Source organism: Neomonachus schauinslandi, chromosome 14 (genome assembly GCF_002201575.2).
Source record: "Neomonachus schauinslandi chromosome 14, ASM220157v2, whole genome shotgun sequence".
Classification (NCBI taxonomy): Eukaryota; Metazoa; Chordata; class Mammalia; order Carnivora; family Phocidae; genus Neomonachus; species Neomonachus schauinslandi.
Genome location: NC_058416.1, coordinates 66,286,856 through 66,313,568, shown reverse-complemented (window position 1 = coordinate 66,313,568; position 26,713 = coordinate 66,286,856). Strand labels below are relative to the sequence as shown.

The window sequence follows — 26,713 nt, the reverse complement described above, 5'->3', positions numbered from 1 at the left end:
TGGCTTGGCTCGGGTCATGATCCTGGAGTCCTGGGATGGAGCCCCACATCAGCCTCCCTGCTCCATGGGGAGCCTGCTTCTCCCTCTCCCTCTGCCTCCCGCTTCCCCTGCTTATGCTCTCTCTCTCAAATAAATAAAATCTTAAAAAAAAAAAAAAAGAATAATTTAAAGAAATGCCAGGTGAGTTTGCTGAGTATGGCTTTCTGATTCTACAATATTCACTTTACCAAAGTTGTGAGAGTCAAATGATCACATGTTCACAAAAAGGTGTAAGATGAAAACTACTCATAATGACTAGGATTTCTTGAGGTCTCACTACATGCCAGGCACTAGGGTAGAGCTCTCCATGAAATATTTTATTTGCTCCTGCCAACAGTTTCATGATCAAGGTAATACCGTACCCAATTCATAAATGAGGTAATTAAGGGTCAGAGAGATTACACAGTCAGGTAACTTAGTTGGAGAGTGAGGTTTCACCCCAGACCAGCTGACTCCATGTAGAACCCTTCGCCCCACCGAGGCCCTGTTTCTTTGGCAGTTTTGGTGGTTTCTTTCTCATCCTTGGGAAATCTCATTTAGATCTTGCTGCCAATACCTGAAGTAGGACAATGGGAAGATTCTCTCACAAAGTAAGAGCGCGCAATTCCCTTTTAGTCTCCTCTTCCTGCAGTGCAGCATTAGGAATTTTCATCTTCAAAACCATTGCTGAATGGGGCTGAATTGGCAGTAACAGCTTTAGGCTGGCCTTTTATCCAGACACCTCCAGGATCCTCTAGAGGGGAACTCCCTAAAAATCAATAATTCACTTGAAGTAGAGCATTCCTTCATGCAACATCGTGTATGGAACTGAGATGGTACTTTACCTGTATTCTGTGGAAACCTGGCCTCTGTTACCATATGGGGCAGCTGTAATTTGCCAATTCTGCACTGTCTACATCCTAAGATTCTTTTTTTTTAAGATTTTATTTATTTATTTGACAGAGAGAGACACAGCGAGAGAGGAAACATAAGCAGGGAGAGTGGGAGAGGGAGAAGCAGGCTTCCCGCTGAGCAAGGAGCCCGATGTGGGGCTCGATCCCAGGACCATGGGATCATGACCTGAGCTGAAGGCAGACGCTTAACCACTGAGCCACCCAGGCGCCCCCATCCTAAGATTCTTAATCTAATGCATACATTATAAATACATGATCAGGAAGGATAATTCGAATGACCACTGTTTAACAGGACTTACAAGGCCATACAAGAAACGGCCCTGCTTTCCTCTTGATCTTCACTTCTCTCCATCCCCTCATTAATATCTCTGTTCAAACGAGGCTAACTTCAGTTCCCCACACCTACCATGCTTCAGCTCATTTCAGGGACTTCTCACATGCTATTCCAATTGTCTGGAATGTTTATTCATTCTTCTTTTCCTTCCATGGTCTCTTCCTCTGAGTATCCTTTTATGGACCTAAAGACTGTAAACTATGGTGACAATCTACCCTTTAGTGTTCTTTTGCCCTTTTTAAGGCAATGTGAACCCACTTCATACTTTCCTAAATTAAACAGTTTTCAACATGTGATGAGTCTTTGTTTTGGCCTCCCTGGTTTTCCAAGAGAGTGCCGTAGGCCGCTAGGACAAGATGAAGCAAACCAGGCAAACGTTTTCATTAATTCACATAATGTTAAAAGAGCAAGTGTAAATTGAGTACTCAACTATGCATAAAGCTCAGTGCTGTGTGATGTATATATCTTCTCACAGTAACTCTAAAACAAGTATAATTACTTCCCCCCTTTTAAAGATAAAAATATGAGCTTTAGAGAACTTAAGTAACTTACCAAAATTACACAGGAAGCGAGACATAGCCAGGATTTAAGCACAGATCTGTGTGACTTTATTTTATTTCATTTTTTAAGATTTTATTTATTTAAAAAAAAAAGATTTTATTTATTTATTTGAGAGAGAGAGACACAGCGAGAGAGGGAACACACGCAGGGGGAGTGGGAGAGGGAGAAGCAGGCTTCCTGCCGAGCAGGAAGCCTGATGTGGGGCTCGATCCCAGGATCTGGGATCATGATCTGAGCCGAAGGCAGATGCTTAATGACTGAACCACCCAGGCACCCCAGGATAGTTTTATTTTTAACTTCTTGAGGATCCCCCATACTGTTTTCCAGAGTGGCTGCACCAGTTTGCATTCCCACCAACAGTGCAGGACGGTTCCCCTTTCTCCACATCCTCACCAACACCTATTGTTTATTTTAATTTTTTTTTTAAGATTGTATTTATTTATTTGACAGAGAGAGACACAGCGAGAGAGGGAACACAAGCAGGGGGAGTGGGAGAGGGAGAAGCAGGCTTCCTGCTGAGCAGGGAGCCCGGCGTGGGGCTCGATCCCAGGACCCTGGGACTTGGGACCGTGACCCCAGCCGAAGGCAGGCGCCCAATGACTGGACCACCTAGTGCCCCTCTTTTTAGCCTTTTATTTTTATTTATTTATTAAGATTTTTATTTATTTATTTGACAAAGAGAGATAGCGAGAGCAGGAACACAAGCAGAGGGAGTGGGAGAGGGAGAAGCAGGATTCCCGCCGAGCAGCGAGCCCAAGCATGGCTTTTTTTTTTTTTTTTTAAGATTTTATTTATTTATTTGACAGGGAGAGACACAGCGAGAGAGGGAACACAAGCAGGGGGAGTGGGAGAGGGAGAAGCAGGCTTCCCCGCCAAGCAGCGAGCCCGATGCGGGGCTCGATCCCAGGACCCCGGGATCACGACCTGAGCCGAAGGCAGCCGCTCAACGGCTGAGCCACCCAGGCGCCCCTCTGTGTGACTTTAGATCACAGCCTGTGCTGCTCTAACTGTACAAAGAGGTAAGAGAAACCTCATGAGGAAAGGTTGAGACCTATGCGGTGGTGGAGATGCTTGACCCCACAGCCCCCTTTGAGCTTTCTTTCATCTTCTTTCTTTTGTTTTAACCAAGACTCCAGTTAGTAAGGGGCTTTATGCAAATTCCTTACCTCCAGTCCAGTAAGAGGTTTTTCTCACCCTGCTGCACTACACTGAGTCACTCCTCGGCTCCCCCGCCTTCTGGACCTTTCAGGCCCCACTCAGCCCTGCCTACACAGATCATCCATGGTCATCTGGCACAGGGCACAGCCTGGGCCCTAAGAGCCTCAGCCTCGGTCAGTCCCTAGGAACTAAGGAACAACACTCCGCGGGTAGCCTGCGGAGTGGAAACAGGAACGGTCTTCCTGCTCTACCACCTGTGCTGGGGGCCACTATGTGCAACGGCCACCTGCCATTCCGGACTCATGTCGCCGAGTTCCCCGAGGGCTCTTCTGTGACCCTCCATGCTCAGATGTGAGTGGAAGTGGATCCAACCCGTCCCTAAGTGAGGCTCTTCGTGGAGGCTCCGAGAAGCCCTTTACTGGTGTGATATTCCTTGAGTTGTTTCAGAGGTTCGTTCTTTTCTGGCGTCCTAGGTCTGTTGCGATAGGTCCCTCCAGCAGCGCTTCCTTCCCACATACTCTTAGAAAATGGCTTCTCCCTTTCCATGGTGCTTTATATATATATATATTTTAAAGATTTTATTTATTTATTTGAGAGAGAGAGAATGAGAGAGAGCACATGAGAGGGGGGAGGGTCAGAGGGAGAAGCAGACTCCCTGCCGAGCAGGGAGCCCAATGCGGGACTCGATCCCGGGACTCCAGGATCACGACCTGAGCCGAAGGCAGTCGCCCAACCAACTGAGCCACCCAGGCGCCCCGGGTGCTTTATATTCTTAAATGATGGCCCACTGCCTTCCTAAAACATTCCTGGGGTAAGCATCCTGAATCCAAAGATGTTAAATGGGTTACTGAAAGTCATCTCCGAATTAGAGATATAGGAGTTCTCATCCTGAGATATTTAATGATAGACAAGACTTTCTCCTCAACACTGTTTCACCCGTTCTATTTGTATACTCATTTTATGAATGAGGAAACTGAAGCTTAGCTTAAGTAAAATGGCCAGTGTCACCGAGCGGGTAAGCAGTAGAGGCAAAATTCCAATGCCAAACTATTCCAAAAGCCTCATCCATTTAATCAGATCTGTACTGTAGAACAGAAAACATCAGGGCTGATCTGATTGACTTCTTAAGGCATGACGTCTATGTTTTGTTTTATATTTGAAAAATAATGAATACAATAAGCTTTATTTGCTTCCAGTTAAAAATAAGGAATATTAAAAATAGAGCAAGTAAAAAATAATAAGGTTGTGTGTTATGAAGAACTAAGGATAGAGACAGGAACAATGATATTGAGATAAGGAAAAATACAAGGAAAAATAAATGATAAGACAAACAGGACAGGACCTAGATATATATACTGAGAGATCCTACAGAAAAATGAAGAGCAGACAGGCACATCTGGAGAGTTTCCAACCATATATTGAAATGGGACTTAATGCAAGAAATAGATTAAATTCCTTATCAAAATCTAAGCTCCCAGCAGGTGGAACTTCTTTTGATTCTTTAAGCAGACCCAAATCTCCCTTGCTTCTGTGCCTTCATGTTTGCTCTTCTGTTAGCTTCACAAACATGTTCTCGCTCCTCTCCAGGCTTATTCCCACACATCCTTTTGGTCTTGGCTTTTGTACTGCTTGCTCTGCAAAGCATTCCTGAACTTCCCACATCTGAGTTAGCAGTCTCTGGGCAGAATTCCCACTACCTTATGTGAGTAACTGCTTTGTACCTAAGGTAAATCCAATACTTTATAGAGATTGTTTCTTTCTTTTGATACAGCAGCTGTATGGAGCTGTTTTCATTGAAGGGCATTTTCCTTTGCCTGGAAAAATTATTAAAAATTTGCTTTTTTGTTTTTTCATTACAGAGTAATAAGGCAACAGGACCCCCCTTTTCCAACATCTAACAAGATGCTGACAGTGATAGGAGCTTAAGAAATTTATGTGTTAAAAGGATAAGGAAATGAATGGACTTCACACCCTGTTGCCATAGCCAACCCTCCCCAATTTCTCATGCCTTCTTTCTAATGAGTGGTAAGGAGAACCAAAAATCAAGTTATTCTGTTAGTCCACTTAAACCTAATAAATTGTATTTTAAGGGAGGATTCCTGAGAGCACATATTGACTCAGTTCAGTTACAAGGGAATTATTGTCTGTTGAGGGAAAGAAGTTTGAATTGACTTTCATCTAACTTGGATTTAAGTCACCAGATTATATTCATTCATTCAAACATATATTGAGTTCCTAGTATGTGTTCTAGATGTTAGGGATATGGTGATGAACAAACATCCAAGAACCTACCATTCTAGTAGAGGAAGGCAGACAATCTAGGAGGAAATAAGATAATTTAGATAGTGATAAATGCTACAGAAAAATAAAACACATAGTAGGCTTTGGTAGGATTTGGAGAGGAAGAGCTCTGGTTCGGGAAGTGATTTCCATGGACAACCTGGGAGCAAGAATTCGTTCTCATTGCTAGGGCAATAAGGGGTTAGAATAGCCCATTCTAGGAGAGGTATATCTCTAATTATGCATACATAATTGACAATAGGATTTAAAAGATTTATTATTTGGTTAGCTTGGTTCATTTTAATAACTTCCAAGAGCTTGAATAATTCTCTGTATGCTGACTAAATCTAATTTCTGGACTGCAAGTGCTGAGAGCCAGACTCCAGAATGTGGTGCCCATCCCACAGTGCTGCCATCGTGGACTCCTGACCAGAACATTGTCCAGCAACTAGGATGGCCCCATTAGCTCATTACTCTCTTACATCATCCTGACCCACAATTGCACTAACTGGTGAGTTAAAAATTTTCAACTGTGAGTGCTTCTATCTTCCTAGTCTTAACTCTATTAATTTATGGAATCACAACATTGGAGGTATTCTCACTTGTGTGCTATATGATATTGAAGTACATGGATTAAACAAAATGGTTGGAAAACCTCTACACGGGACCCCAGATATGCACAAGTAATATTAATAATAATATTATTATTAATACTAATAATAAAATTAATAATTAATAATAAAATTAATATTATTATTAATAAAACTATTATTAATCACTGCGATCAGAAAGCTGATCCCAGTGACGAACACGAGGATGTATTCTAGTAAAATCAATAAACTTAAAAGAAAAAGAAATAGACTTTGGGCATCGAGGCAAAAAAAATCACGAGAGAAAGAAAAATCAGATGATCAGACTTATTGAGAGCAACATTTGATCCCAGAATAAAACTATTATTAATAATATTAATAATAATAGCTATCATTTAATGACTACTTAGTACATGGCAGGCACTGGGCTAAGGAAAGAAATGTGACTTAGCACACCTAATCCTCAGAACTGCCGAGTTGAGTACCTTCCACAGGGGGAGAAGAGCGTGCAGTGTTAAGAACGCCTAGCTCCAGTTACTAGCTGCATGACCTCAAGCAAAGCATTCCTCAGCTGTAAAATGGTATTACATACCTCGTAAAGTGTGTGTGTGTGTGTGTTGCGTGTGTGAAGGTTAAATGAGATAGTGGTTACAACGTGCTTCATGTGAGCTTTTAGAGCTACTGTTGCAGGTCTAAAATGTGCTGTACTGGGTAGAAATTTGATAGTCATTCAGTTCCATTTTCTTTTTCCCTCTCTGTTTTTATATCTCTCTAACCAATCTGGAAGGCTTCTGGCTGGATGTATGCCTGCTTATAATTTATCACAAAAAGCACTTCATGTACACTTCCAACCATTGCCCCAACCCTTGAGCTAAAGGGAAGTATGCACAAGCCAGCTGAAAGGAATGTGTGAGCTGATGTGAATGTTTCCAGCACTGTGTGAAGAGAGTGAAAACCAGCCACAATAACATGTTGCTGTCTTTCCTTTAAGGAGCATATATATCTTAATAGCATCAAACACACTACATAGTAAAAAAAAAGAAAAAAAAATCTTTTTTTTATTACATAACTTTATTTTTCTTTTGAATTAAGAGGCTTTATACAAATTTGACTTCATGAACAAAACAAACCACACAGCGATAATTACCATAAAGCTTTATGGATCCAAAAGTATTTGCCATCAAAAATGAGTCACTGTATAAATCTAGTAATGATGCCACAATTTAGATTTATTGCCTTCCTTATTAATTTGAAATTATTTTATTTGTTAAACATCTTTCTTAGACATGAAAATCTAATCATGGGGCGCCTGGGTGGCTGTCGTTAAGCATCTGCCTCTGGCTCAGGTCATGATCCCAGGGTCCTGGGATCAAGCCCTGCATCAGGCTCCCTGCTCAGCAGGGAGTTTTCTTCTCCCTCCCCCATTCTTCCTGCTTGTGTTCCCTCTCTGGCTGTCTCTCTCTCTGTCAAATAAATAAAATCTTAAAAAAAAAAAAAAAGTCTAATCACAAAGTATGTTAAGTTCCACTCATAAAAAAAATCTTTAATCACAGGCTAAACAACATTGGTTGGGGCTTAAAAATGCATTTATTTCAGGAATAGTTTTTGCACGGGCATAATCGATAACATTAAAAAGGCAGAAAGTGGGGCGCCTGGGTGGCTCAGTTGGTTAAACGACTGCCTTCGGCTCAGGTCATGATCCTGGAGTCCCTGGATCGAGTCCCGCATCGGGCTCCCTGCTCGGCGGGGAGTCTGCTTCGTCCTCTGACCCTATCCCCTCTCATGTGTTCTCTCTCTCTCAAGTAAATAAATAAAATCTTTAAAAAAAAAAAAAAACAGGCAGAAAGTGATTGGTCCATACAAATTTTTAGTTCCTATAAAGTACCAAAGTGCATTCTTTTTTTTTTTAAGATTTTATTTATTTATTTGAGAGAGAGAGGGAGAGAGTATGAGCAGGGGGCGGGGCAGAGGGAGAGGCAGCCTCCCTGCTGAGCAGGGAACTGATGTGGGACCTGATCCCAGGACCCTGGTACCATGACCCCAGCTGAAGGCAGACGCCCAACTGACTGAGCCACCCAGGTGCCCCATCCAAAGTGCATTCTTGAGATGTTAAGGCATTTGGGGACAAAAGACACCTCTAGTTTCCTTAGCTTAGAGCTTGGCTTTATTCTTGGAAGACTCTTCATCCTTTTGACAACAGAAACGTCCCCTGCTCCCTGAGGCCAGTTGTCATGATTTGGTATATCAAATACTCACATACACAAAGACCGGCCCCCGTCCACATCCACCAACTGTCCAGTAATAAAGGAAGCTGCAGGGGACAGCAGGAAGCAGACCAATGGGGAGATCTCCTCAGGAACTCCGATTCGCTTAGCTGGGATTGTCTTAAAGAACCCTCCAAATAAATGTTTTGCCAAAGGACTACAGTTGTCTACAGCCATGGGAATAAATGACTCCAAGGGCCACACAGTTGATCCGTACTCCACTGCCGGCCCATTCTGCAGTGAAAGATTTGGTGAGGTTGTAAACCCCTGCTCTGGCAGCTCCACTATGCTCAAATCCTGGAAATCCATTCTTAGTAAGGATAATAATACTGACAATAGAGCCTCCGTGCTCTTTTATGTAAACTGCTTTGCACATGCAGAAGGTGCCGGTCAAGTTGGTTTCAATCACAGCATGCCATCCATTTGCACTGAGGTGTTTTGCGGGAGACATGAACTGGCCTCCTCCATTGTTTACAAAAAAAAAATGGGTCTTACCATAAATATCCAAGGTGGACTTGACCAAATTGTTCACCTCCTCTTCTTTGCCGATGTTGCATTTTATGGGAGTGATCTGAGCCTGGTTGGAGGGGGAGCAGGCTGGCCTGCAGTTCATCTGCAGTAGATTTTAATCTATCAAAGCTACAAGATGCAATGACCACATTACACCCCAGCTGCAGGAGCTCAGTCACGATGGCCTTTCTCATGCCTGTGTCCCCCCTGGTGACGATGGCCAGTTGGTCTCCCAGCGGGCTGGCCACCAGGCAGCTCCTGCCTTTGCCCCAGTGCCCGTCTCCTCCAAGCAGCTGAGTCCCGGGAGTGCCACGGTCACTTACATAGTAACATTTTTCATACTTAAAAAAAAATAATAGCCTGTCTAAATTACCCCGTTTTGTTTATTTATTTTTAAACATTTTATTTATTTATTTGACAGAGAGAAACACACTGAGAGGGAACACAAGCAGGGGGAGTGGGAGAGGGAGAAGCAGGCTCCCTGCTGAGCAGGAGCCCGATGCAGGGCTCGATCCCAGGACCCCGGGACCATGACCTGAGCCAAAGACAGATGCTTAACCGACCGAGTCACCCAGGTGTCCCTATCTCGTTTTATTAAAAATAGATTCATTATCATCTTAAAAACTGACTGATATTCCATCATAATATATATATATATAATAGGAGACCCTGAGAAGGAAAACCAAGACAAGAGAATAGTACAAAGTCAAGTACAAATAGTACAGATTCAAGAAAACTTCCCTTAAATTTGAAAAAGCATCTTTGAAACCATATATTCCAAGGGAAACGGTGAACCTGAGAAAGCTGATCCCAGTGACGAACACGAGGATGTATTCTAGTAAAATCAATAAATTTAAAAGAAAAAGAAATAGACTTTGGGCATCGAGGCAAAAAAAATCACGAGAGAAAGAAAAATCAGATGATCAGACTTATTGAGAGCAACATTTGATCCCAGAAGAAACTGGAATGACATATTTAAGATATTCAAGGAGGGAAAACGTGAGTGGAGGAGTTTAGGTCCAGCCAAACTGACTTCCAAGCATAAAGGCCACAGTTCTCCATATGCCATCGTCAGCCATGAAGGCAGAGATGCACGTGGAGCCGGCATACATAAGGTGTGAATCTAAACACACAAAAATGCCAGAATTGACTTACAAACCATCTTGGTGACAAGAAGGTAAAATTTACCCAGCAGATGTCATGAATGTGCTGTAAGAGCCAAAAGGTTTATGTCTCACTTACCTTGGGGTCTGGAGCTCTGAGCCATGCAGGCTTAACTGAGGTGTCATAGGAGTGACAGTAATAACTAGCTTTGTCGGGGCGCCTGGGTGGGCTCAGTTGGTTAAGCGTCTGCCTTCAGCTCGGGTCATGATCCCAGGGTCCTGGAATCAAGTCCCGCATCAGGCTCCTTGCTCAGCGGGAAGCCTGCTTCTCCCTCTCCCTGCTGCTCCCCCTGCTTGTGCTCTCTCTGTCAAATAAATAAATAAAATCTTAAAAAAAAAAAAAAAAAAACTAGCTTTGTCCTCAGCCTGGAGCCCAGCAATAGTCAGGAGGGCCCTGGCGCCCAACTTGGAGCCAGAGAACGAGTCAGGAATCCTAAGGGCTGATTGTTGTTCTTGTAGGTGAGGCCTTTGGGGACCTGGCAGTTGCCGGTACAGTTTAAGGTACCACCACTATGTTGCTGCCACTTCCTGTGCAGGATATGGTGACCAGGTCTCTCAGGGACCCCGACACTGAGGCCAGCTGAGTCAGCACAGACCGGGCCCCGGAGCCTGAAAAGATAAAGAGGATGAGAAAGCAGTGAGAAGCCCTGCAGCCAGTGGTTGAGAACTTGGCTTCGGGAACCTGGCTGCCTCGTCTTGAAAGCTGGCTCTGCCATTTACATCTGCGTGACCTGTCTTTTTATGTGTAAAATAAGGATAATAATGATATTAATCATTGTTGAAATGAGAATTAAAGGCACTAATAATAGAAAGTTGCCTAGAACGAGTAAGTACTGGGTGGGTTAACAGTATTATCGGGACCATGGCCCAGCCTATGCCCAACGAGAGAGAAGAGAGAGCCAAGAGTGCTCAGGTATCCCATCCACCACTACTAGGCACCTGTGCAGGAAGGAAGGAAGGTCAAAGGGGTCCTCTGAATCTGGGTCATTTGTCAACCTAAGGGTCCACAGGAAGGCATGCCCCGCAGTTCCCTGGGAGATCTGTGCGGAGGGCTTAGCTGCAGGGCTCTCCGGGCGAGAGCAGAGGGCTGCTGCAGTTTCCCAGCTCTGACAAGAACACGCTTGAGAGCCCCCAGAGCTGAGCACGCAGCGCCCCCTGCTGGGTCCAGGCCGCAGGTCCTATCTCCCGGTGCACAGAATGAACGCAAACTGCGTTAAAAGAGCAGAGGGGCTCTGGTGTTGCCTCTCTGCCAATTGGTCGCACCCCTTAGATCCAATCTTAGACCTGACTACTATAACAGACTGTGTGGAAAACAGACTGTAGGGCGCAGGGTGCAGTCCAGGAGACCAGGAGGGAGATAGGACTTGGATCAGGATGGTGGCAGTGGAAGCAGAGAGGATTGATTGGATCTCAAACTTATTCTGAAGACAGGGATGGCAAGATTTTCAGATGGGTCATAGGTGAGAAAAAGAGAGGAATGCAGGGTGCTTTCAAGGCACTGGGCTTGAGTAACCAGAAGGATGAAGCTGCCATTTTGGAAAAGGAGACCTTGCCAAGGAATGGATTTGGAATCAGGAGTTGTGTTTTGAAAATGAATCTCACTGTGACTTTTGATTTTTGTCATTTCTCAACCTTAATTTGACCATAAAACGTTTCTTTTTCCAGAGCATCTGGGCTCCTATTCCAAAAAAAGGCAGGTTGGGGAAAGTGTCTACAGGGAGCAAGGGAAATAAATGCGTGTGTACTACTATTTAAGAGATACTTAAGGGCGCCTGGGTGGCTCAGTTGGTTAAGCGGCTGCCTTCGGCTCAGGTCATGATCCTGGAGTCTCGGGATCGAGTCCCACATCGGGCTCCCTGCTCGGCAGGGAGTCTGCTTCTCCCTCTGACCCTCCTCCCTCTCATGCTCTCTGTCTCTCATTCTCTCTCTCAAATAAATAAATAAAATCTTTAAAAAAAAAGAGAGAGAGATACTTAAATAAGGTCATGAAAATTATTTTAAGCTTTCCATAATCCTAATGCTTTAACAGACACAAAAAAATTGCTTTTGTTGCCCAATTCGTCCTCCAGATATATTTTACAGTTCATTCATTCATTCCACAAACGTTCATAGCATTGAAAAAAGCCCGCTATACACATATCTGCAGTTTTAATTATTAACAGCATATATATATATATTTTCATGTTTATCATCCAGTTTTTATAATCATTATAAAATGTCATTCTTGCTCCCCCCGTGGTGGAGAAGAATAAGGTGGAGGATTTGAGGAGGCCGCGGGGAGGGGTCAGGATGGAGGTCTGGGACCCCCTCGCCACGACCTCTGTGAGGAGGAGTCTGGGTGGAGGGCTGGGGGTCCCAGCCGACCGCGCTGAGCGGGGGCCAGCTGGAGGCCGTGCTCCCGGTACGCGCCAGCCACGGAACCCGCGGATGCGGACGTGCGCGCGCCGGAAGGCAAACGAGGGGACGCCAGCGGCGGCCGGACCCGGAAGTAGAGGTGGCTGAGCCCGCCCCCAGAGCGAAAGCCGAAGCGGGAGGCCAGGCGGGAGCTGCGGTGGGGCTTCGGGTGAGCGGCAGGCGGCGGGCTACCCCGGGAAGTGGGAAGCGCCGGCCTTTTTCGGGCACGTTTCCCGAATGCTGACCGGGCGGTCCCCAGCCCCGGGGCATGGGAAAGGATCCGGGCTTCTTGCATATTCTCGCCGCCTCTTTCCCGGAGGGGGTGGACCCCCACCCGAGGGCTTGCAGTGGGGGTTCCGGGAGGTGATGATGGGCCAGCGCTTAGTCCGGTGCCTGGAAGGAATAGGCGCTACAGTTTATACTCCCCTTCATCGAACCGCCCTGCAGTTCTTTGAGGTGCGGTCTGTTGTCTGAATTTGTTGTCACAGGTAGGGAAACTGAGGTTCTGGGAGGCAGTGGGCCACTCGCCGTCCCCTGGGCCCCGGCTCAGTCTTGAGGGCACCCTGGTGTGTTTCTCTCAGTTGTTGTTGATGGAGATGAAGGAGGGTCCTTTTGTGAACTGATTAGCTGGAATCCAGGGGCAGTAATTTCTCGGCAGGTGAAAAGGAAGACGATGGCCTTATCTTGCTTCTCTATCACTCCCGCCTTTGGGAACAGGACGTGGAGAAAGTCCAACGTGGGCTTGATGGCCATTTAGCCCTGGGGTCCCTAGGACCTTGGCAAAGGTCACCTGACACTAGTCTGAATTGTTCTGAACCTCAGTTTACTCATAGTTAAAATTTTCAAGTCCAGCCTTGTAGAGTGGTTGGCAAGATTAAACAAAGTAGCAGTTTATAGCAATTGCTTGCCTGCAGAGGAAGAGCTTTCTTTACCTCTTTTCCTGACTCCATGGGTATTGGGTTAAGTTACTAAGGTGGGAGATCCTAGGGCTCCAAATGCTGTTTGGACCACTGCTAGGTCTCCACTCCCAGGCTAAGTTCAGTTGTTCGTAAGACGGACAGGAAAGGACTTTATGTACTGTCCCGAAGGCCCCACACCATTGGTGGTATTGCTGGTGCGAGCTGACCAGGTAGTAGCAGGCTAACCTGCTACTACTCTCTTTCACTTTGGGCCCTCCTAATTACAGTTCCAGTTTGGGGTGCTAACTCCCTTAGCACTTGCTGATCTCCCCTTTTGAAATAAGAGAACAAACTTCAGACTCAGCTTTAGCAGGCAACAGGATCAAACTTGATTAACCATGTAGGTTACGGAAAGAACCTGGTTCTGACCATTGATTACAGGCTTTCAGGTCCTGTGAGGCTATATTACTTCCCTTTTTAAAAAAATATACATTTAAGCATTTGTTAAAAAGCAAAAACTTAAGTGAGTAATGACGTCGGTAGAGCAAAAGGGTTTTAAGATGTTATATGGTATAATGACGGTATGATCAAAGTTTGCAAACCGTTGCTTTCAGCTTTTATTCTCCTCATTGACTTCCCTTTTGAAATTGGAGTGTGCCTTAATGGAAAAATGGAGAGGCCCCAAGATAATCACAGAAAATTAATCACAGTTAAGACTGCAGAATTCTTTTAAGACGTAGAAGCTGATGCAATTAAAAAAAAAAAAAAAGTACCTGGTAAGGAAGCAGAAGTTTCAACCACAACTCAGCAAACTTCCCAGGTAACTTTTGGAAAATCTTTCTCTGAGTCTTAGTTTGTTCTTTCTTGAGGTGGCTGTATCAGTTCATCACCAGAGTCCCTTTCCCAGGATCCCTTTCCCAGGATTCCATGATTCTGAATCCTTAAAGGAGGTCCTATCTCTTTCCTAGTAAATAGTGATACTGAGATCATTACAAAGTACTCATGCAGAACTGAAATATAAACTGTTGAACTAGAGCCAAAGCTGCTAAAGACCTACATGTATCAGTGTGGAATAGCAACTAGTCTGACATGTGAACAGGTGATCTGAAATCAGGACAGATGCTGGTGTGCCTTTGTCCAGTTGTATCCCTAGCCCTGGATAAATGAGGTACTCCCTTTGAAGATGCCACGGCAAAACATTTCTCTCTAAAGGGATCTTTGGAGAAGAATCTGTTAATTCTTTACTGAAAAAGTGTTTAGGATCCTTAGGTATGAAGAGGAGTACTAGAAATACAAAACTTCTAGAAACTTTGACACCATAGGAAAAAAGGGCCCTGCCAGGCACCTTGCCCTCTGACCTCTATTTTCTTTGACTCCTCCTCCCCACTCTAGCACCTGCAGTTTTTGCACCCTCCCACGTCCTTCCCTCCTCCTTACCCATCTTAGAGAATCATTCCCCTCAACCCCGGCCCCTCTCTGTCCCTCATACCGACCTGGCAGATCCTATCCCTGCTCAATCTAGCTCTCCCCCGGCTGTCAGCCTGCCCCCAGAGCACCTCCTGTCCTCACTGTTGACACTTACCTTAAGGGAAGAGTGGCCCTCCTTCGGGCCAAGGACAACCACAGCTTCCTACCCTCTCACCCACCCAGAGACATCTCTTCAGCAGTTCCCTCCTTACCTCCTGCATCTTCTCTTTTCCCTCTTTCCTCGACCAGGTCTATCCTCGGACAAACATGCTGATGTATCTTCCATCTTAAAATGCAAAAGCCCATTGTTCCCTCTCCCCTCCTTCCAGGCCTTCTTGAGCTCCCCCCACTCGTGCTTTTACCTCTAGCACTCACTGACGAAACAGCGCCCCTCAGGGTCACCTGGCACCTGGAAGTCTCCAGACTCCAAGGTCAGGTCTCTGCTGTCACTTCACTCGGCCTGCGGGTATCTGTAGCCTTCGACATGGTGGTGGCTCCCCCTTGAAGTGCCTTTTCTCTGGGCTTTCAGGATCCCACCTCTCCTGAGTCAGCTCACCTCCCCTACCCCCAGCCTGGGCTCCTTTCCCGCTCCACCCGCCGCCACATGCCACCATGTCCTCCAGCAGGCAGCTCACATTTAACACACCAGACGACGCAGCTCCTGCATCTTCGTCCCGGGCTGCTCCTTCCTCCCTCCTAGTTCCCATCTCAACAAATGGGAATCCCGTCCTATAACTGGCTAGGCCAAAAGCCCTGGAGTCATTCTCCCACTCGCCTCACTTCCCGTTCCAGTCCTGTTGGCTCTGCCTGCGGAATCTGCCCAGACGCCAAGCTTCCCTCAGCACTTCCGCCGCTGCTCCCCAGGGGCCCAGTGACTTCCCTTCTTCGAGCAGCCAGAGGAATCCCTTGAACACTTGGAGTCAGGTCATCCTGCTCCTGCGCTACCTCCCAGTTCCCTCAGGGCAAACCCAAAGTCCAAAGCCACCCTCCCCACTGTCCCCCAAACCTCCCTGGACTTGCCCCAGATACCGCAGGGCTCACCCTGCAGTCCCTCCCCACCCCGGCTCTGCTTCACCCCATGTGGCACATGGTGACACGTATTGAGCATGTAGTAGGTGCTCAGTAAATAATTGTGGGATGATTGAATTAATTCCCAGCAGTGGGATTGCTGGGGATGTGCTCCTGGAGTTCTGAGAGACATCGTCAAATCACTCCACGTAGAGGTCTTTCCAATCGAACTTACACCACCTCTGTTCGAGTTTGCCTGTCACCAGACCCTCACCCACCTGTGTGCTCATCCTGTGATCATTGCTGGTGAGACAGGCACAAGCTCATTTTACCCCTAATTTACCGTGATGGGTGTTATTGGCCATCATATCACAAACGGCCGATTTCCTCATTATTTAGGAAATATTATTTAGGAAGTTATTTTAGCAACTAAAATCATTGCTAAAAATAAGAAAATAGCAGTCTAGCTGGGGAAAAAATGGCATTCATTCACAGAAAAGGAAGGCAAATGCTTTTAAACATGAAGAGGTGTGTTTCTGTGCTTCTGAAATCCTTAGGTGTCTTCTGCTTTTCATATCAAAGTTTATGTTCTCTTCTAGTATTTTTCTAGTTTCATCTTTTTGCTCAAATTTCTGCTAGATCTGGAATCTGTTCTGGTGGAAAGTGTAAAGTAGGAGTCTAGCTTTAACCGCCCCACCACCACCAAAGGTTGCCCAGTTGTCTCAGTAGATGTTGAGTTGTTGTTTATTACGATGTCATATTTGTCAACGTCAAGGCCATATGTATAATGATCAAAAAAGAGAGGGCTTGTGTTTCTTTTATTTAGCCAGCAGGAATTAAGTGTCCTGTAGCAGTTTTGGAACCAGCTGTCACAGTTGCCAACAGTGATCCAGACCTCAGGCCACTGATGCGCTGCTGGGGAGATGAGACAGTAACTAACCACGGCAGGTGCGCAGTCTGTTGTAATAGGCGGGGGGACAGCAGGAAGCTTCTTGGCCTGCCAGTGGGTGCTGGGAGAGCTCTTTAAACAACAGTTAGCAGTAGAGCCAGGCCTTCAGGCGGTCGAGCTGCATTCTCTGGGTTTGGCGGTACATTCCAAGCAAGGGAACAGAGGCTTGGGAACAGTGGTGTCTAGTTTAACTGGCCAGAGGATGGTCTGCAAGGCTAGAGGTTGCGTGGGGCAGGCAGGGAGGTAGATCGGAGCCCATTGGAAAAGGGCTGTCGAGTTCTGCTGAGGTCTGGATTTCCTGGCCAGTGGGTCTCAGGCCTAGTTTTGGATCAGAACGATCTGGGTAGCATGGCCTGGCATCTGCATTTTATAAAATGTCCCAGAGCAGGGCGCCTGGGTGGCTCAGTCAGTTGAGCATCTGACAACTCCTGATTTCGGCACGGGTGGTGATCTCAGGGTCCTGGGATCATGAGCCCCGGGTTGGGCTCCCTGCTTAGCGGGGAGTCTGCTTCTCTCTCTCTCTCCCTCTGTCCCTCCCCTGCTTGTGCGCTCTTTTTCTCTCTCTCAAGTAAGTCTTAAAAACAAAAACAAAAAAATGTCCCAGGGCATCCCGATTCTCAGCTGAGGTGGAGGGGCTGCTCTCAGCCCTGGGGAGCAAAGAGAACTGTGCCCTAGGAGGAGGGCCAGCCATCTGCCCTACCCCAGCCTATCAGTCCAGATCCAAAGTCCCCAACGTCTTCCTAAGACTGACCTGAGGTCATGGAGCCACATCAGCTTCTCCCAAAGGAACCCAAATTCCTAAGGTGTTCATCTCTAAGCCAGTTCCATTGCCCTGGTTTGTCCAATGTCTTCAAGCTTCCCTAACTTCTTTTTCTTACCTCAGGGTTGTTTTTGTTTGTTTTTTAAATAAACTCTACACCCAATGTGGGGCTTGAACTCACAACCCTGAGATCAAGAGTTGCATGCTTTACTGACTGAGCCAGCCAGGCACCCCTATTTTGGGGGTTTGGGCGTTTTTTGTTTTGTTTTTTTTACTTTTTTTGGTTTTGTTTTGTTTTAAAGATTTTATTTATTCATTTATTTGAGAGACAGAAAGAGCTGAGCAGGGGGAGGGGCAGAGGGAGAGGGGAAGCAGACTCTCCGCTGAGCAAGGAGCCTGACATCGGGCTTGACCCCAGGACCTCAAGATCATGACCTAAGCAGAAGGCAGCTGCTTAACCAACTGAGCCACCCAGGTGCCCCTTTTTTGTTTTGTTTTGTTTTTAAGTAGGCTCCATGCCCAGTGTGGAGCCCAACACAGGGCTTGAACTCACAATCTTGAGATCAAGAGTTGGACGCTTAACCGACTGAGACACCTAGACGCCCCAAAGAAATTTATTTGTTTTTTGGGGTGTCTTTTTTATTTTTTTTATTTTTTATTTATTATTATTTTTTTAATGTTTTTTATTTATTTATTCATGAAAGTCAGAGAGAGAGAGAGAGGCAGAGGCAGAGGGAGAAGCAGGCTCCCTGCCTAGCAGGGAGCCCGATGCGGGACTCGATCCCAGGACCCTGGGATCATGACCTGAGCCGAAGGCAGACGCTTAACCATCTGACCCACCCAGGCACCCCGGGGTGTTTTTTTTTAAAGATTTATTTATTCGAGAGAGAGAGAGCACGTGCGAGCGGGGGTAGGGGCAGAGAGAGAGGGAGAGAGAAACCCAAGTAGACTCCCCACTGAGCGTGGAGACCAACGAGGGGCTCAATCTCACGACCCTCAGATCAGACCCGAGCTGAAACCAAGAGTCTCCAACCAAGATGCTCAACCAACTACACCACCCAGATGCCCCTGTTTTTCATTTTTTTAAGTGAGTTTCCTTCTTAGTGGTAGAGGTTCCATTGGAAGTATCTCTGTTTTCATTGTGTCTCTTCTTTTCAGGAGTCAGCGCTGACAGTAGTGTTGAGCTGCAGAAGAGAAGTTTCTGACCTTCATTGCCATCTCTCTGAGACTGGAGTGTGAAGGGCTGAAGCCCCTGGCAGCTTTAACACAAGATGAAGACCGTGCTCATGGTTGCAGAAAAGCCATCCTTGGCCCAGTCCATTGCTAAAATCCTCTCTCGAGGTAGGGAGGACAGCCCTCGGAGGGGGCACTGTAAGCATGGTCGTTTCTTTCTTTCCCCAAGCGTGACCCAGCCTCTGGAGCTGACGTGCTTCAGGACAGCGGGCACCACTGCAGCCCCTCGGTACTAGTCACTGTGGGATGCACTTACTGCTGCAGCCGGTGCGGGCCAGGGCTGGGACTCCCAAGGGATCCAGGCCGAGGTCACAGAGGCAAGCCCCTGTAAGAGCACTGCGCCTATCAGGCTGTTGGGCGTAAGCAGCAACCAGCCCTGGTAACTCACACAGAAAGAGAATTAACTGGAAGGAAGAAGACAGAGCCAGGAGCCCACCCTAGTCTAAGTCTGACCCCGAACTTAGACCCCAGAGTAAGTCTGAGGCCATGCCATGGACACTGTCACCCCAGGACCCTTGCCCCTGTCTTGAGCCGCTACATCTGCAGCTGGTGTGCCTCGCGTCACTCGAGAGTAGCCACCAGGCTGACCCTTGTCTACAGCCCTCCTGAGACACCAGGCTAGCCCCGCTCCGGCTACTGAGGCAGCGGGTAGGGTGCTGCTTCCCTTCGTATCTCTGAATTCCCTGCAGACAGGAAGGGTGCCTGGGTGCTGGGTACCTAGAAATGGCACACGCCCACCATGACCTCCCCTGGGCTAGGACAGTGGGCTGGCTTCTCTCCGAAGGGAAGGGGAGAGCTGAGAAGTGCCCAGTTCCCAGAGGCCAAGGGCCATCAGTGGGGAGCATGAGAAGACATCGAGGGACTTGATAATGAGGAGGCCCCCAGAGGCCTTCGAGTGAAGTTGGAAAGACGTGAGGCAGAAAATGCAGCGAAGGGCCCAAGAGTGCCTGCTCTTGAGAGCGTTCAGAGAGGGCGCTCCTGGCCTTCAGCCGACCCAGGGCTCTGCATGGCGAGCCATCACTGTACTTCTCCCTTGCAGGAAACATGTCCTCACACAAAGGGCTGAACGGAACGTGCTCAGTGCACGAGTACAGCGGGACCTTCGCTGGCCAGTCCGTCCGCTTCAAGATGACGTCTGTCTGTGGTCACGTGATGACCTTGGACTTCCTGGGTGAGCCCCCAAGCCCCTGCCCACCCCCCATCCCTCTGAGGGAAGCCCTGCAGAGTGCTGCCGTGGGTCTAGTTGGAGCCAGGGGAGGGCTTCAGGCAGAGAAGTGTGTGCAGAACCCATGAGTCCTGAGGCCAACGGATCATGAAGAGGTGACCCAGGGTCCCTGGGTGAGGTGCCCAGAACCCGGGTTTTGGAGCTTAGTGCCCCCTGGGTCCCCATCCCAGAGACACCCCTTAGTCACTGCATGCCCTATGCTCCTTCTTCCTGTGCTTCCTAGAGGTGGTGAATGCCCAACTCAGGGGGGCCTGGCCCATGCAGGCATTCAGGAGGTGGTTCCTGCTGAATGTAACTGTTGCCCAGTGGTCATTCGGTGGCCGTCATTGTCATCCTTGTATCTTTGCTATCTGTCACCTTGGAAGAGCCAGCTTTAGTGACCCAGCAGAGCCAGGTGCAGGGCCCTGTGGTTGACAAGAGTCCGGCCTGGGCTCTGACCCCTGCTCCAGGGGCTCATGGGCTGGGACTGGGGCCTCTATGAGTTTCTGTCCCACATGGGTGAAGTGGTTCTTCTGACAGTGCCATCCACTTCCCAGGATTGTTTGAGGACTCAGTGTGACCGTGAAAGGTAGAGAGCTTAGCATACAACAAAGTCTCAACACTTCTTGCTGCTCAGTGACAACAATGACATTGATTCAGTTGTGTGGCCAAGCATTTGGACTCTTGAGTTTTGTCACCAGCCAGCAGGTGGGGAGCTGGGATTTGAATTTGACTCTATCTGACCCCGTTCTCCCAGGCTGCACGAAATGGGGACTAAAAGAAAGAGGGCTAGAGGGCTCAGTGCTTAGTAGGTGGAGGTACCAGTCATGAGGCTCAAAAGATTGATTCCCACGGGGATCATCTGAGCCCCTGGCCTGTGTGCGGTCACGTGCTGGGTGGGGGGAGAGTTGCAGAAATTCAGGCTGGGAGAGAAGGCAGAAGTATGAGTGGTGTGGTTCGGTGCTCTGGCAAAGTGAGCCAGCCCAGGAATGGTGCTGCCAGCCACAGGGCACGTCCTGAAGTGAGGCTGGGGCAGCGGTGGCCCTGGCCAGGGGTGGCTCCTGGGGGTGGCCACGGTGTGGTGTCACCTCAGCAGCCCAGGGGAACGAAGGCCCAGCTCTGCGTCCAGTTGTGGGGCTGTCCTGGGCAAATTGTTCAAGCCGTCCCTTTCCTCCTGGGGTTATGACCATTGCAGAGGTCAAGCTCTGTGAGCCAAGAAGTGTGATTCAGATGTCACTGTGGCTGTGGTTTGTAGGAAAGTACAACAAATGGGACAAGGTGGACCCCGCAGAGCTGTTCAGCCAAGCGCCAACAGAGAAGAAGGAAGCTAACCCCAAGCTGAACATGGTGAAGTTCCTGCAGGTGTGTGGGGCGGGCTAGGGCACCGACATCTGGGAAGTCTCCATCCCGGGCTTCCGGCACTGCAGGCGGCCTCCCCGGGTCCTTCCCCCTTTCATGAACCTGGAGGCCTTCGCTGGAAGCCCTGGGTGGGCCTCCCCACCCTTTCTTTGAGTGCCCCCTGCTGGCCCATGAGGCACCTTTCAGGCCTGTTCCTCGCCTTAGAACCATTGACTGGCCCACCAGGGCAGCCCTGTCACTCAGCCGTGGAGAGCATAAATTCTGCTTTTTAAATGGTGTGGTGGTGGTGGTTTTTCTAGTTTTAAAACAAATGCATACATATTATGGAAAATATTAGAAAGTAAAAGGAAGAAAAAATTGTCTATAATCACACGACCTAAGACAACCACCATTAACCTTTAAGCTTATCTCATTTCAGCCCTCTTCCGTGCGGTTTTTGGGGTTAAGATGATATTGCATTTATAACCATTTTGTGTCCAAAAAACTAAGTTCTGAGCAAAGTTCTCTGAGTGGTGAAGGCAGCCTCACTGCCCAGGCGCTGCTCTGGGCACCTGTCCTGCTCCGCGGGGCTCAGGGACTGGGTGGGAGCACCGTGGGTGGGCACTGCGGGCCGGGCCACGGAGGTGCCATTCGCTGTGTGCTGCGTGGCAGGTGGAGGGCAAAGGCTGCGACTACATCGTGCTGTGGCTGGACTGTGACAAGGAGGGGGAGAACATCTGCTTTGAGGTGAGAGGGGGGCCCACTGCGGTCCTCACTTCGGGCCTTCCTGCGAGCCGTACCCACAGTCACCCCATTCCGGGGGCTGCAGCCCAGGAATCCACTACATTGCCTTAGAAATGCCTTTTCTTTCCTCCTTTATTTTGGAAACTGCAGAGACACTTTCAAACGTATGGACTCTACCAAGGGCGAAGGGGTGTTACTTCCCCTGCTGGGGTGCACTGTGTGAGCAAACAGAAAGGGCAGAATTTTCTTGGTGGATAGGAGAGCGTTGGTTTTCAGCATCCCAGCCTACTGGGCACCTCTCAGGGACCTTCGGCCGAGGCTGGTTGCCACTCGGCCGCGTTCCTCGCTCCTTTCCTCATCTCCGGCCTTCACTGTCCTCGCCCCACCCAAGATGCCCTCGAGCCTGCCTCGCCTGCAGCTGTGGCGCCCTCACGTGGGTCCTGACTGCAGGTGTCCTCTGGTGCCGCTCACCCTCCTGCCTCTGCATCCCCAGCTCTCATCTGGGGCCTGGCACACCTTGGGGCTCAGGAAATGCTTCCTGTGTGACAGAGGGAGCTCGGGGCACCCCCTGTTCCACAGCACCCTCAGTAAACACGATTACGCTTTGTGCCTTCCCAGACACTCCTCTCCTGGCCCTTCCCCTACAGGGTTGCTCCTCCCCTGGGGGGCCTTTGCATCTGGGGGTGGAGGCTCATGGGGCTTTCTCCCCTCCGAAACAAAAGCACCTCTTCCCCATATACTGCACGGCCTTCCTAGTGAGTCTGGCTCCAGGCCCCACGCTGTGCTTTAGCCCTGAGCCCCCCGAAGCTCCCACTTTGGGAGTCCCCTGTGCCCTCCCCGTTCCTGCCCTTTGCCTTTTCCTCCTCATTCTGTTTTCCTTCCCTGGCTTTTCTTCAGTCTCTTAAAAGTTCCATCCACCCCTCTAGAGGCACTCTGCCTTCTAGAAGGAAGGGAGATGGGTCAAGTGGGGTGGCTTTCGTGACTGCGCCCCCTGGCGTCCATGGCATTAGCATTTCCTGGTTTAGCGGGGATGAAAGCAGAAGGAAGAGAGAAAGGGGGGTAGGAAGGAGGTGGGTGTTTGAACAGGTTTGTCAGCGGAAGGAAAGGAAGCCATGTAGCAGGAGTGCTGTGGAGAGACTGAAGCTTCTGGACGGGGAAGGGGACAGAGGAGGGAGAGGGAGTCACGCACAGCGAGGTTTGGCTAGGACAGGAGCCGCGGCCTCACAGGTGGGACACAGAGCTGGGGGCAGAGGCCTCCAAGGTGGGTGACCGCTGGCCGCCTCCCCCAGGTCCTAGACGCTGTGCTGCCGGTCATGAATCCAACCCATGGTGGCGAAAAGACAGTGTACAGGGCCAGGTTCAGCTCCATCACGGACACGGACATCTGCGCCGCCATGGCCCGCCTGGGCGAGCCCGACCACAACGAGGCGCTGTCGGTGGACGCCAGGCAAGAGCTGGACCTGCGCATCGGCTGTGCGTTCACCAGGTACTGGCTGCCTGCCCTTTGGCTAGAGCCCCTGTCTCGCCGGTCCCCACTGGCCGCCCTGGGCCTGGTTAGCTCTAGGCCAATGTCAACATTGTATGAAGGAAACGATCTAGCTGATTTAGACCACACAGGGCACCACATGATGAGCGGGGTGTTCGTCTGCACTGTGTGGGTCTTGAGAAGAGGGTGGAGGGGATTGAATAGAATAGAAGGGTTTCCCAGCCCCATCTACTCTTCTCTCTTGCCTTCCCCGCCGTTTGTGCCACAACACACAACACACCCACGATTCCCCTCTGCCCACACACACCCTCCCCAGGCCCCCTGCTGAGCGTGTCCTCGCTCTGTCCCCTGTCTTCTGAGCAGGGCGCCGCCACCAGCTGGCCCGGTGCTGGACTCACATGGCTGGTGAATGATGGTGTCTGGAGTGAATCCATGACCAGAATACCTTTCTCTGCCCCGTGCCTCCTTGTAGGTTTCAAACTAAGTACTTCCAGGGAAAATACGGCAATCTGGACAGCTCCCTCATCTCCTTTGGGCCATGTCAAACCCCTACCCTGGGCTTCTGCGTGGAGAGACATGATAAAATCCAGTCCTTCAAACCGGAGACCTACTGGGTGCTGCAGGCCAAGGTTTGCTTTCCCTTCCCTATGCACGCTGGGTCTTCCCGGGTTCAGGCTATGGACTCTGAGGGTCTTCCATCATCATCATCATAGCCTTGCAAGCCCCCCAGGCCACGGGCACAGAGGAGGGAGGCCAGATTGGTCTGCGGGGTGCCCAGAGAAGGGAGCCCAGCCTACACAGGCCTGGAGGCATTGAACTTAGAGAAGCAGCAATGAAGTCCGCTTTGGCAGTGCGGAGAGGGGAGGTCACGCCTCAGGGCCGTCAGCTGTGATGGTCAGGTCCAAGGTCTGGACTGAGGGCCATAGGCCAGTGACTTCAAACTTTTTGAAGCCTTAGAACCCTTTCTTCAAATAAAATCCTCCACATAAGCTGCTTATAAGATTTAAATCACACAGAGCTGGTCTGGTTGACATAGGGCTGGGGACCCCCAGAAGGGCCACACCTCGTGCTGGCCAGGCCTTAGAGGGTTGGCAGGGATGGTGTTTGAGGTGGAGGTTCCCACACTCCTTAAGGACACAGCAGCCTCGGCTTCAGGCTCCCCTTGTGAGACCACCTCCCTAATCTCAGGGGAGAGGCCTGGAATCAGAGCAGCCTTCCCTTGGGGCGGGGCGGGTTCTGCGCCTGCGTGTCTGTGTACCTGCACACACCTGTACAGGTAGGCCCGTGAGACGTAGGGACGGGACCGTTTTCCTCCAGACAAGGAGCTGCTTCATCTACTCAGTTTTCTTCCCTGGCAGTGTGCTCACCTGGATATTTTCTTTCCCGACTTCTTTTACCCTTTTTCCTGCAGGTTAATGTGGATAAAGACAGGTCTCTTCTCTTGGACTGGGACCGAGTGCGAGTGTTCGACCGGGAGATCGCACAGATGTTTTTAAACCTGACAAAGCTGGAGAAGGAAGCCCAGGTGGGCCTGCACCGCCCACATCTGTCATGTTTGCTCTGGATGGGAGTAGGCTTCTAGGTGCCTCTGGCTGGAAGAGCACCTCGTGACCTAGGGTCCCGTCTTTGTCTCCTTTTTGGAAACAGACGTGTTTCGGAAAGGACAGTTACTGACGCTTGCGGTCACTGCGGTGTGCCATGCCCCTGCTCCGTCCTGGGCACTGCCCCACATCCGCCACCTGCCAGCCCCTTTCCACGTGACCCCAGGGGCGTTCTCTCCTTTTGGCAGGACTCCATTTCACACAGAGGTCCCTTTTCTGTGATATTGAATGCTAACAGCTCCAGAGGGACCTGTGTGCACGTCAGTGGCCCTGTCTGGGGTCCCACAGCTAGCATGGGATGTCCCCACCTCGGTCAGCTTTCATGGCCTTTATGGTACTGTGGCTCTTACTCAGGGTCTTTATGAATTTGAGGGTCACGTGCTTGGCTGTTAGAAGAGGGTGATGAGGGGCTGGGTGCCCCAGGTGGAGGAGTTCCACCACCATTACCTGAAGCCTTACCAGCTACCAGAGTCGTGGAGGTGCGGCCTGGTCTCCTTCAGCCGCCTCCTCTTGTCCTTTTCAAGCTTTCTTTGGGTGCCCTCTGCTCAGCTATGCAGTTGACTCAGGCTTCCAGAACTTTCTCCAAAGCTGCTTCATACTTTTATCTTCGGTCATGTTCCTCAAGAGACCCCCTCACCACCATCTCCAGATCTCACCCACAGTGACCCCAGCCTCCACTGCAGCACACACCCATTTTGGCCTAAATTCGCCCCCACGTTTGTCCATCTGGAATTCAGAAGGCACTGCACTGACCCGTGGCCAGGTCTCCATGGGATTGGGAGGGGCAAGGCATCGGAGTTGAGTTGTTTGGATTGTTTTTGCCACGGGCAAAACAGTCGTCCCTTCTGACAGCCGTTCAAGCCCAGAGTTTGAAGCTGACCGGTATTTTATTTAAATTGCATGGTGTTTACAAATACTTAAAATAGTTACCAACATTAGAAAATTACAAGATTTCACGTAAGAGTCCGGATTTGCAGCTTTTGTTGACGACCTGGAAGATGGAGCAACACCAGTAGGCCCTGGTGGGAGTGCTCGGGTGCAGCAAAGGGCAAGTGGCTGCCCCCGAGGTGGGCCCATGCTCCGTGGCCTGGCCCAGGCCTCATCTGCCGTCCCCCTGGCCTGGCCACCACTGGCTCCTGGAGTATTTTGAGTTCGCAACCCCTTCTCCTGGCTCTTTGCCATTCTTCCAAGTTTTCTCTTTCCCTAGAAATTCTCTAGAAAAGAATTTTTTTTCTTTTTCCCTTCCTGGGCCTAAATAAATATTCAAGTCTTGAGACCACTGTGAAGAGTGAAATCGAGAAGCAGGGAGACCAAATGAATGAAACGAGACCCTTTGCCCACACATCCGGATTCTCTGTTACGGCATCTTTCCCCCTGCCACCCGAATCCCTGAATCTGTTCTGTCTTCTATTTAGGTGGAGGCCACAAGCAAGAAAGAGAAGGCAAAGCAGAGGCCCCTCGCCCTGAACACTGTGGAGATGCTGCGAGTAGCTAGCTCTTCTCTGGGTATGTAAGCGCGTTCCTCTAAAGCCCACAAAAGACTTCTCGGGATGGGCACGCAGTGAGCCATTCAGCCCTGGTGCGCGGTGCCTGGGAATGCAGGCAGTGCTGATGCTCTCACCTCTGCCAGCACTCTCCCTCCATGCTCACCTGTGCCAGGTGCCCCCACTCTGTGCTCATCTGTGCCGAGGCCCCTTGCTCTGTGCTCACCTGTGCTGAGGCCTCTTGCTTTGCGCTCACCTGTGCCGAGCGCCTCCACTCTTTGCTCACCTGTGCCGAGCGCCCCCACTCTGCTCACCTGTGCCGAGGCCCCTTGCTCTGTGCTCACCTGTGCCGAG

At 49.4% G+C, this 26,713-nt stretch overlaps 1 protein-coding gene and 1 pseudogene across 4 annotated transcripts in view; one reads left to right on the top strand and one right to left on the bottom strand.

Moving 5' to 3' along the window:
- The window catches only part of LOC110578372, a 15,726-nt pseudogene extending 3,245 nt beyond the window's left edge, over nt 1-12,481 (bottom strand).
- Nucleotides 12,308-26,713, top strand: part of TOP3B (DNA topoisomerase III beta) — a 22,532-nt gene continuing 8,126 nt past the window's right edge. Inside the window, exons 1-10 of one of the 4 annotated variants that reach the window (XM_044921148.1) lie at nt 12,520-12,674; nt 18,157-18,356; nt 18,497-18,610; nt 19,542-19,673; nt 20,962-21,068; nt 21,717-21,791; nt 23,078-23,274; nt 23,747-23,903; nt 24,686-24,799; nt 26,291-26,381. In XM_044921148.1, coding sequence (XP_044777083.1) covers nt 18,541-18,610; nt 19,542-19,673; nt 20,962-21,068; nt 21,717-21,791; nt 23,078-23,274; nt 23,747-23,903; nt 24,686-24,799; nt 26,291-26,381 — 943 coding nt within the window. In that variant the 5' untranslated portion in view covers nt 12,520-12,674; nt 18,157-18,356; nt 18,497-18,540. Of the gene's footprint in view, nt 12,356-12,519; nt 12,675-13,872; nt 13,906-16,386; nt 16,509-18,156; nt 18,357-18,427; nt 18,611-19,541; nt 19,674-20,961; nt 21,069-21,716; nt 21,792-23,077; nt 23,275-23,746; nt 23,904-24,685; nt 24,800-26,290; nt 26,382-26,713 lie in introns of those variants that run through there. The other 3 variants (XM_044921150.1, XM_044921149.1, XM_044921151.1) reach the window with 3 other exon arrangements.